Source organism: Pteropus vampyrus, unplaced genomic scaffold (assembly GCF_000151845.1).
Source record: "Pteropus vampyrus isolate Shadow unplaced genomic scaffold, Pvam_2.0 Scaffold222, whole genome shotgun sequence".
Taxonomy (NCBI): domain Eukaryota; kingdom Metazoa; phylum Chordata; class Mammalia; order Chiroptera; family Pteropodidae; genus Pteropus; species Pteropus vampyrus.
The window spans coordinates 561166-573171 of NW_011889003.1; the positions used below are offsets into that span (position 1 = coordinate 561166).

At 36.5% G+C, this 12006-nt stretch overlaps 1 protein-coding gene across 1 annotated transcript in view; it reads right to left on the bottom strand.

Moving 5' to 3' along the window:
- The window catches only part of UBR5 (ubiquitin protein ligase E3 component n-recognin 5), a 126599-nt gene that overhangs the window by 23537 nt on the left and 91056 nt on the right, over positions 1-12006 (bottom strand). Inside the window, exons 28-40 of the mRNA XM_011373249.2 lie at positions 11249-11340; positions 9915-10061; positions 9711-9829; positions 9508-9634; positions 9287-9416; positions 8012-8172; positions 7657-7896; positions 4256-4379; positions 3555-3666; positions 2447-2578; positions 1827-2084; positions 1011-1279; positions 515-738 (exon numbers count right to left, since the gene is read on the bottom strand). Of these exons, the coding sequence (XP_011371551.1) occupies positions 515-738; positions 1011-1279; positions 1827-2084; positions 2447-2578; positions 3555-3666; positions 4256-4379; positions 7657-7896; positions 8012-8172; positions 9287-9416; positions 9508-9634; positions 9711-9829; positions 9915-10061; positions 11249-11340 (2135 nt within the window). The remainder of the gene's footprint in view (positions 1-514; positions 739-1010; positions 1280-1826; positions 2085-2446; positions 2579-3554; positions 3667-4255; positions 4380-7656; positions 7897-8011; positions 8173-9286; positions 9417-9507; positions 9635-9710; positions 9830-9914; positions 10062-11248; positions 11341-12006) is intronic.

The window sequence follows — 12006 nt, forward strand, 5'->3', positions numbered from 1 at the left end:
GATCAATGTTTGGGCTCATTCCTAGTCCTGAAAAGGTTACTTTATAATTAAATAGAAGGAATACAATGAATCCACAAAGAAATATTCTTTAATTATGATTCAGCAGGCTGGGGAAGGTAGAAAATGAAAACCGAGAAACCAAAGAGCAGCTCTGACACAGACTCCCCCCCTTACCAAGTACAAAGTACATCATATTTATATAATCATGGTCAAAATAAGTCTTTCCATGAATATATGCCTTTCAAGGGAGAGGGAGGAAGGCCTTGGGGATAAGAAGAGAAGGATGGAGACTAACTACTTCAAAAATAAAAAATATTTAGTATCAGATTCCTACAATACAAATGAATTTTTTAAAACATAGCTTGTATTATAACTCATTTGTTTTGCTTCATCTACACAATTTAAAAATAAGTAATGCAAGGCACTTCCTCCTTCATGACACAGTGAAGTCTTATGTAAAAAAGTTCTAACTTTCTACAATATAAGTTCTGTCTCAACATACAAGTGTAAATGAAGACTTTCATACCGTCTGCCTTCAAGGGTTCGTAAACTAGCCTCTTCTCGTGCAGTCATCCTTTCTCTTCGTGCTGAATTCTGAGAAGCGTGAAGAGGATGATTTGGATGTCCCGGGTCACCAGCAGATGCTAATGCAGAACCATAACGTAATTGAGCTTCAGTAGAATCCATAATACTGACCATCCAGTTCCAAGTGGGAATAAGCTTTTCTTCTACATAGTTCTATGAAGACCAAACTAAAATAGTTAAAACTGTGAAAACCAAACTAAAATAGTTAAAACTACCCAAATAAAATTAAATTCTATATATAGCACGTCCTCAAATAACATCATTTTGCTGAAGAGATGCTGTAGGAGCTTAACTCTTGTCTATATTAATTAGGTGAAGACTTACTGTAGTAGTATTATGTACACAATTAATATTGGTAACATTAATTCCCATAATTGCCAGCCAAAAAATAAATTTGAATGAGTAACTTTTCACTGGTTTCATACCTGTAAGTTTACTGCATCTTGGTAAGTCAATTTCACAGCTGCTGGAATCTGCGAGTATACTAGGTGATTATACTTAGGAATAAGGCCCATCAAGTCTGAGATTTGTCTGATGACAATGCTGTAGGCCCTGGCTAAACTGCTTGCAGATGTTAAGTAGCTGCTGGCATTGCTAGCTTCCAACGCAGCTGCTGCAGCTGCAGCACTCGTGCTGATGGTACCACTCCGGCGTAAGTTTGAAGGGTCGATATAAATCAAACCCGCTGAACTTGCTACAAGGAAAAAAGGACAAACACAATAAGCTCATGTCAGTTGCTAACTGAGTTTTTCTAGCACTGTATATATTTAAGTAAGCCAAAAGATCAATTGCATTAGCAAATATGCTAACTGAGCAAAAAACTTCTTAAGCCACACTAATTTAGGGAAGGGGATGATGATGGGAACAAGAACTGCTATCATGTCCACAGCCAGAGGCACTTTTGCTATTGTCCCTGCAAAGGGGGGATATTTGACAATGTCTGCAAATATTTTTGGTTGTCACACCGGGGTGGGGGGGTGCTGCTGGCATCTAGAAGGCAGAGGTCATGAAGATGCAATGCACAAATAAAGAATGATTTAGCCCAAAGTAGCAATGGTATGCAGATTGAGATATCCTGCTATAAGCATATGTAAATAATTTTTGTATTTGAACTCAGCAAAAACATAAAGAACTATTATGAAACTATTTAATTTGTTCTCTAGAAGAAAATGTATAACTTAAAAAAAAAAAAACAACCCTATTTGATAAGCATTCGTAAGAATACCAAGTTTCAGACTTGCCTGCTGGCGTGGATGTGCTGGAAGGGGCTGTGCTGGCTGCCCGCTGATGCTGGGTGTTGCGCACAGCCCACTGCATGGAACGGGGAGCTTGGGCAGCACCATTGGCATGGGAGCTATTCGTGGTTCTCTCTAAAGGCTCATCGAGCATAAAGGTCTCCTGTTCTATGTCGTCACTCTGACTACTGCTGCTATCAGAATCACTTGAATCATTTGATTGCGAATCATCTTCAGAAAAGAAGGCAGGAACACTGCTTGCACCTAAATTTTTTGTTTTTAAAACCAAAACCATTGTGAGTTTGTCGGCATTTAAAACTACAGTGTATACATATTAAACAGAATGTAGGCTGTATTTAACAGTCCACAAAACCCATCATTAAAATGGTTTAATTAGAAAATAACCCTTTAAATGAACCCTAAAACTAATCCATCATTTAAAAAACAAAAGCAAAAAGTCATTAAAATAATGTCTTCTTTACTGACATCTATAGGGAATAAGGTTGAAATTACAAAAGGCTTAGTCACCCCTGTGCATATCATACTGAGTACAGTTTAACAAATTATGCTAAATACACATATAGCCTTAGTATAAGCAAGAACGTTGCTAGAATAAGGTAATATACCTGCTTCTGAGCCAGCAGTTGCTGCTGTGACAACACTTCTGCGCCCACTAGCATTATCTTGGTTGCTATGGTTACTTTCACTGTCACTTTCAGTTTCAGCAGCTGCTAACAAGTCCAGTTCCATGTCACTACCTAGCAAATATATTTAAAGAAGAGAAATACAAACTCACTGTGGATCAAGTCAGGGTCTGATAAGCCAGAATATCGTAAGGGTGGAAACTAAGAAGAGGGGGCAGGGTGGGGGAAGGGCAGAAAAGTGATAACTACTATCATAAGCATAACAGCCTGCTTAGGAGGAAAAGAATGACTAGGTAAATTACGGTACTCAGTAGATTACACATCAATTCAAATCAACCCTGCAGAGCCTTATATACAAAGCGTTGAGCAGGAAGACTTCAGCCAGTGGGCAGAGCTCCGGGCTAGGTCCACTATATCACTTGCATCTGTTTCACATACTGGGCTTCCAAAAAGGGAAGGAAGTTAAAAAAATCTATCCTTTATATTCCACAGTATATATACATGTGAAAACATATAAAATTATAAATGTGAAACATGTGCAATTTATTCTGTCAGTTGTACTGCAAAAAGCTGATTCTCAAACATATCTATGGCTACTGATGAGAATGGTTAAGATGATGTGTAGCAAAAAGGCCAAAATGATTATCATAAGTGAAAAAAGAAAGTTACAAAAATCACATATATAATATCTAAAAGACATGCATGGGATGCAGCAGTACAGGGGAGGAATAAAAAATCATACAAACTGTTAGTGTCTGGGTGGGATTATGCATCACTTGTTTTCCTTTTCTCTGACTTCCAAAGGTTTCATGATATGGTTACAATTATTTTAATTTTTAAAAGTCTTTTTTAAAAAAAGAAAGTTATTTAAACCAAAAGGTAAAGGGAGAAGAGGATAAATTATATAAGCATATTTATATGTATATACTACCTCTTAAAATTCTGAAACAGATGCTACAGAATCCCTTGGCAGATTATGTGTTGAACATTTATTTCACTATACATCAAATGAGGCTTTCCTCTGTATTAAGATCTCTTTAAAAGTACATGATTTGCTCTTATTGAATAATTTCTCAAATAACCTGCATACCGTCTTCATCATGCTCATCGTGTTGTCCCTCGGCCTCGGCATTTTCTTCCCCGTGTTCTTCCTGCTCATCATGATGATCCTCTTCACCAGCCACACCCTCCACCACCTCAACCTAAACCCAGAATCTTATTTGTAGACAAAGTACACAATAAACCCACATCTCTACCAATGTTCCCCCACAGCAATTAGTAACAAGGACCCCTAAACAAGGACTTGAACACGAAGTAGTTTTGAAAATTTTCATTTGTTAGTGACAATCTGCTATCAAAAATTATGTTGCCATATTCCAAAGTTTGTGATTATTGTCTAAATACCAGACCTTACAATTATAACTGCGGAGAGTTTCTTTCAACTTCTGCAATTATAAAATTTACCTAATAAATATGCAGTATTCTCTCTACCTTCAAATACAACGTACAAAACTACTAAAACCGTTTTTAACATTGAGAATATCTTTTCTATTAACGCTTAAAAACAAGGTTGTTTCTAATTTCCTATTACCCAGTAAATCCAGGATTACTAAAATATTCTTAAGATGTATAACCACAAAAGAGAACATATAACAAAAATCTAAGAGCTGGAAACAAATGTATTTAACAGTAGGTAAGCTACTATTAATAAAACTTCTAGTGACTACTTCCTCCCACTTCCCGCCCAAATAAAAGCCTCTCATCTACCACAATTCAAACGGTTAAAACCACCTCTTCCACATCTGCTGAAACAATGTCATCCTGTTCTTCGTCTCTGCCCCGAACAGGCTGTGACTGGCTGATGCGCCTCTGCTGTGGGTTCCGGATGATGTAGGACGACTGGGCCTGGCTGGGGCTGTAAGGAGTCCAGAGGTTAGGAGCGCACTGCTGCCACACCCAGCACACAGCACTGACCTCTGTGTTTCTCAAGTGTTATTCCATGTGATTCACTTGCTAGGATGCTATTTTAAAAATGACCTAAAAGTTCTTGGAAACTAATAACAACTAATTTATAGTCTCTCAGAAAATATGAACCCCAGAGAAATTACTTTACCATAAAGATTTAACTTATAAATCTCAGAACTGCTTTTACTTTTTAGTAGGTCATTTCGAATCTGTGTTAATGAACATCCATACTTTTATGAGTCCTTCCCACTGAAATGTTTACAGGGAAGGTTTTCCCTTTCCCACGGCTTTTAGCACCAGCAGTCCTTAACTTCCAAAGGCTCCGATAGCAGCATTCATCCATTAACGAAAGTGTGCTTACCACAGTGATCTACTCCTGCAGAGACCTGACATACCCTACCTTGCATCAGCTTATTAAACACTGACTTGTTGATGTGTGTGGGGGGGGGATCATGAGTTCAAAAGTGTCATTTTAAAATAGAATTGTAACGAAAGGTGGGGTGGCAAAAGAGTTTCAATACCCTAAAAATCAGACTTGCAAAGAGCCAAGAAAGGACAGATGCCCCATTATAAAAGGGAGAACCAGAGAGTGCAGCTGAAAATGCAGGTGGCTGCTAAATAACACTGGGACCTAACTATTATTCTTTATTTAGATTTTAAAACTGCAGTCTAAAAGAAGTTCAAGTTAAAGTGTTTACACTGTTAGTGTTCTTTCCTCACCTCAGCTTCTCTGAGAAACAAGAAATCAAACCAGTTACACATGAAGAGTCATCGACTGAGACACTCTGCCTTCAAATAAATGTGTCTCTTGGGCTAGAAGGGATTCAAGGAGCCATAGATTTCACAGGAGACAATCCGGGGTCTAAGCAAGATAGAAATCCTCTCTTCTGTCCCCTTCAAATGCACGAAGCCAAACATAAATCATGAAAGGGCAAGAGTTTTCAAAAGACTTCCTATCAGCCATGACTGGGAGGAGAGAGGAAAAAAAAAAAGTCTTTTCAGATAGCTTCTAACTACAAGCCTGCACTCATCAGCGTTTAGGACCACAGTTTGCTCTATGAAGTAGGGTGGGCGTCAGTGTTGGTTAATCCAATGCCACGACACTACCAATAAGAGCCAAACAGTAGTTTTTCTCCCTACTCTGCTATTTAATACTATGCCTAATATAACAGGAAAAAAGGAAAATATCTGTCTAGAATTATTTTAACTATCTCTAAACTTTAAGAGCTGTGTGACCTAGGACAAGCTACCTAACTTCTCTGAGCCTCAGTTTCCTCACTTTTAAAATTAGATAGTGGTATCTTTGAGTTATTGGGAAGATTAAAACAGATAATGCATCTAGAATGCTTAGGAAAGTTCCAAGTTTATAGTAAAATTTCAATAACAGTTATATGAGGCATGGAGATAGAGCAGACACAGATTTATTAACAAGGACATATGAGTTTTAAAGAGGTGGAGGGAAGCACCAGAAAAAGGAAAACTACTAAACTTAAGAATATATACTCAGTAGAGTGATAAATACCATCTACCATCGAACACAAGAGAAATCCCAGAAACTGGTCAAGTGTGTACTTTTTATTTAAAACATGCTTAGAACACTGGTCAAAATATACCCGACAGAAGGAGTGGTTGTACTAGAGTATAAACAAAGACTTCTACTTTATATCAAAGTTGTAGGGAACATTAACACTGCTATCTGTTTATTCAAATGAGATCTCCTGGGAAGACATGAGAGATTAGCCCAAGAATAAACCAAGGGGAATGGAGTAAAAAGGAGAACTTAAGAGTGCACAATATTAATAAAGAGACTAAGAAGCTGGGCAAGGTGACGAAATCTTGAAATTCTGTAGGGAGCAGGCTCATGGACACTCTCTAGAAATGAGATGATCCCAAACTCTGAATGCATAAACAATTTTTCTGTTCTCGAATTAAGCCAAGTGTACAAAGAATTCACAAGTTAATACCACTTTAACAACTGAGGGAGGTTCCTCAGAATCAGAAGCAGCACAGGAAATCCAAGAAGACTTTACTAGCAGAACCTTTGGATAATAGGGTATATTTAGCAAGTCTAAAAATATATAGCTTGATGTAAACCTGGAAGTCTATCAGTGACAAGGCTACTATCAGAGAACTTTGATAGACAAACTTGGATTTAGATTCCAGGGTATCCTATGAGACTTGACAATAAAGGAAAAGTCAAGACACACATACTGGCACATGGAGTAGTAAGAATGAGAGAGTAGATACTCAACGTCAACCCAGATGAAACGCAGGGCTGAAGTCGTTGGAACTGTCCAAATACTAAAGCAGGCCAGCCTTATTAACACACGGATGTTCAGAAATAAGGGTCTTTAGGTGCTAAAGATCCTTATTAAACCATTATACGTAGTAACTTGAGAAAACCAAATAAAATAAGTATCTGTTAAAGATCCCTAGAGCCTTGCAACTCAAAAGTGTGGCCCCTAAACCAGCAGCATTGGCATTATCTGGCAGTTTATAAGAAACAGAGAATCTCAGCCCCCACCCAGACCTCAAAAATCAGCCTCTGCATTTTAATAAGATCCCTAAGTGATTTGCATGTGTATTAAAGTTTGAGAAGCACTGTGCTAAATAAAAGACATCAGAACATTCGTTTAGTTTATCTGACTCAATAAGCTTATGGTCTAGTTAGAGCAATTATCAAATAAATGGAAAAGATGAAAGAGATTTAAGAATAAACAATCTTATAACTAGAAACCTTTTGAGTTGTTTTAGCCCTATCTTAGATAATATGGCTGTTGTAGAGAATATTTTAAAATTGCAGCATCCTGATTATACAATAAGCTGCCCCCCTAACCCCGCAGCCCAAGCCTTTGGACAGGAAGTTATGTCTTTTCATTCCTCAGCTTGACCTTCCAACAGGCTATATTTAAAGTAAAACAAAATAGAAAGTAATGATGTCTACAGTAGTCTAAAGTAAGCTTTTTGTTATCAGATTTCTTTATTGGCATAATAAACAGTGCCTTTCCAAAACAAAAACAAAACCCACTATATGTCTATTAGCTTAGATGTGTAGACACATGTATAATTTTAAAGTTCTTTCACATGTTCTAAACAAAGTAAAATCTTTACCATTTGTTACACAAATGATCAAGTACACCACCAGAGTGCTTATGCAAAGGTTTTAGTAAGCCAAACATGACACTGTCAGAGAAAGAATCAGTATCTATTACTAGGGAGAAATTTACCTGCTAGACTGGTCAGATGATGGTCGTGGTGGCAGTGGTTCCACTGAAAATAATTCTTCACTGCCCTGCATGGCATCTATGCTGGTACTGGCCAGAGTAAAAGGTGCAGTTGGGCGAGCAATCCCCATCCTGACAGGAACAATCAGCGACTCTGCGACATTGCACAATTCTTCCACGGCATAAGGTAGCAGTGCCTGGAACACACGCTTGCATTTTCCAATTGGCTGTGGAATAAAGTTGCTAGAGCAAAAAAGGAAAATATAAGAATATTTTCATATACATGATGTTATCATTTTCATTGAAAAAAAAATCTGGAAAATAATATAAAAATCAAAAACCAAAAAGGATGCCTTACTTTTTCTTTTTGGATGAGGCCATTTCCACACTAAGAATGACAAAAACTCTTGCCACTGAACGCAAAAACCTCATTGTCACAGCAATAGCTTCTTCCCTACGTCCAGGTGTGTATTTGTTTTGGAGTTCTTTCACTAGTGTGCCTAGTAGAGTATCTAGAAGCTTTAAAAAATTGTAATCACTCTATTAATGTTGAGACATCTCATAAGATGTTTAGACAGTCATAAAAAAGTTCTAACACTTTTTGAACATTAACATTTAACAGAAATCTCAAAACAAATTTAACCAAAACATTTTACAAAGTCAGTGAATAATTACTGCCACTTGCCTACCACTGTGCTTGACCTATATTAGGTCTCGAATATCTGATTTCTTTTTAGTCTCATAGTCCTATGTATACCAATTAATATTTATAAGAGCAATACCAAATATATCAAATCAAAGGAAAAATACGTTTCACTCACTATAGGAGACTTACTGAATCAACAAAGTAGATTCAACTATTTATATTAATAAACTTGTAATCCCATCCCTTAACCATGGTCACTTAACCATTATTATTACTTTCTACTTTCATTTCTATGCATGGTCTATCATATAGATGTTAATTAGAGAATACCCAATTTCACATCATTTCCTTTTTTTTAGTTATTTAAAATAACTTTTATTTTCAAATTATTGCAGTACGCTTTACTAAGTGGTTGAGCTATAATTTGACTCCATAGTCCACAATTATTGGATCCATAGAGTATTTCCATTTTTTAATTTTACATTATTCTGACATGATTTTTTTTCTCACATCATAAGTTATTTCTTTATGACAAGTTCTGAGCGCAATGATATTTTTATGGCTCTCAACAGTGCCAAGTTGTTTTCACAACAGTAGCAAATGCAATGCCACCCGATCAGTGTCTAAGCATGTTCTTTTTATCATAACTTCACCAGCACTGGGTTTTATGGTTTACATTCTTTTCTCACTTCACAGCAAAGAGGAGCACCTAAAAGTATGCATTCAGTTACTATTAATTTTGAACACTGCTCCATACATTTTTATACGGTTGTACTTTTAACATATTTTAGGAATTTACTTAGAATGGAAGATGGACCTTCTGCTGTTAACTGAGACATTTGAATCACACTCAAAATTCCATTCCCCTTCATGTACTATTTAATTAGAGCTTGAGTACTTTGGATTTTGGATTAGTAAAATTATGGGAAGCTAAGTAAGAAAAACATCCTTTTCATGTGCTTGTAAACAGACATTCAATGGACTTACCAAGATATCCGCTGTACACTTGACTATAAGGCAATGAGTGAAACAGTCCAGCCGAATTGTACCGCTTTGCTGATTGAGGTATACTTGCTCTTCTGGCAAAAGATGGCCTATCCTACTGCTGGCACTGAGACTTTATGGGGAAGGAAACATAGAATGTACTATAATCTCCAACACTAACATGAAAAATTCATAAATATAAAAAAATTTTAATGAATACATACGGGTCTTTATTTTCCTGTGACCCAAACATAATCATAGATTTCAAAGCATTCCAGTCCTGTAGAACACGCTCCAGTGCAAGCTGCGCAAACCTTGGGGGCTCTAAGTCATGATCGGGCATATCCGAATCTAAAAAGAAAAGAAACAGTGGGTAAGACAAAAAAATCTGCTTTTCATATGTGTCATAACTGTGAAATTTACTCACCCTCAGGGTTGGCTGTTTTTCGGTTACGATCCTCCCGGATTCGAGGAGGCCTGTACTGGCAATGCTCTACTGTCTGCCTTGCAACCGTCTGCACTAAAAATAGTAAGAGGTGCTCCCCCCTGCAAAACAGAACATTGTTGGGGGAAGTAATTAAGATGTGCTGTGCTTTTTCAACCTAATTTATGTCCTAAAAACCCCACTTGCCTGCTATTTGGCAGAGTGACCAGATTAGTAGCAGTGAGCAGGCGATAAAGTAGATCAAGACGAGCAGATTTCTGTCCAGCAATTAGAGTTTTACATTTACATTTCTCCCAACAATCACAATAGGCTGTCGGTGATGTCCGTTTGAGTCTAGAAAGAATTCATAAGCAAGTACAAAAATTGAAATTTTAAAAAGACAAAAGTCTATATTTAAATTATGAAGGCATAATTCATGGAAACCAAACAAACCCTTGTTCATTTTTAAGTACAAAGTACAATTGTTAAAGCATACATAACCAGAAGGATTACTTAATGCTATGAAGTTCATAAAAGCAAAGAAAAATTCTCAGAAGAGGTATCTTATAAATACTTGGCTGTAATCACTTCCTCTAGAATGCCTTCCCTAATTGCCCACAGCTCCAGTTCAGTTTAAGTGATCCTCTTATGTGCATCTAATGAACCCCCAAACCCTTGTGGGTGGATGTTTCTTGCATATGTCTTCTGACAAGACTGTCAACTCCGTCAGGACAGGGACTATCCTGTCCACCATCTGGGCTTCTAGCGCAATGAGTACACTGAGTCAGCAATCAGTGAAAAGATTATCACCTTAGAAGTTTAAAATAGGAAGACAAACATAGCTAAAATTCTTTTAATAAAAATCATAAATAAGTATCAATATAACATCTACAAAAATTTCTCACTTGACCTATAGAATTACTTAGGTAAAGCACAATAGATGGTTTCTACAAACCAAGTCTCTATTAACTATAACATTACACACTGTACCAGTTACAGCTGATGTCCCTGCTGAGACTCTGAGGCACTGCAAATGTTAGTGCTGGGTGTTGTATTGCTTCTTAGGTCTGCGAAAACAAACTAGCCATGACAACTCTACTGATGGACTGAAAAGTTATTACATTTAGTTTAAGACATAAATGAGGCACAGGCCAAACATTCACTATGATTTTTCTGAATGCCTATAGCGATTTCCCACTAGTAAACTCTATTATAGGGGGCCTAAGACTTTGGCTGGAGAATACCAAAAAAAAAAAAAATCTATAGGTATATATCTCAAAAATTTAATCTGATCCTAATCGTAATGTATAATCACATATTCCTTTGCATATGAACCTACTTTTATTTAAAGAACTAGCAAATATCTCAAGTACACTTTAAATCAATAACCATATTTTATATACATAAACTGGCTTTTTAAAGAGAGCAACCTCATGCTTTCTGAATTATGAAACAATTAAAACATGACCCGGTATAGATTATTTAATGCAGCAATATGAATCTAAAGGTTATAATATTAAAGTAAACTAAATTGTACTCACTTGCAATCATGACCTTTATGACAAACCCTTGCACATTCCGTACAACAACAGAGTGACTCAAGCAAGCCACAAGTTCTACACTCAAAAATATCCTAAAATTAAAAGGGTATACTTTAAAAAAGAATGACATGTACATCTCACCATAATTATTATTTCTGGTAGTTTCTAAAACAATTCATCCACAATAATAGCAGAGCAAAATTAATGTGCTCTGGAAACAGAGTAATAAATGGGTACAGTGAATATACATTTTACAACATTAGACAAATGGAAATCAAACACTACCAGTAGGGTAAAAATAATTTACATCATTCAAAAAAATGTATTATAGTTATAAAATCTATATTAAGAGTTGTGGATCAGATTTATAATACCCAGTGAAGATTTCTCATTTTCGTGATATCCCATAACTAATCTAACAATTAACTCCTTTGCCTCATTTATTTAGAAATGAAATAAAAATTAATTTTCTCTGGAGAATTTTATAACTCAGTAAAAGAAAGCTAAGAACTATAACTAATGATGGTGAAAGGGAAAAAAAGCAAATTTGGAGATAGCATAAATATAGGGAAATGTAAAATAACTCACCTGGTTAATGTGCTCCGCTCCCGTCCATGTAAAACTGCAGGTATCATTACAACATAAGACATATAAAGGGGAGTCATCAGGGTTGGTACCTGATGGGCAAACCATTCCCATAAATACATCTTCTTCTTTTTCACTCGAGGATACTTCGGCTAAAAAGATTAAGAACACAG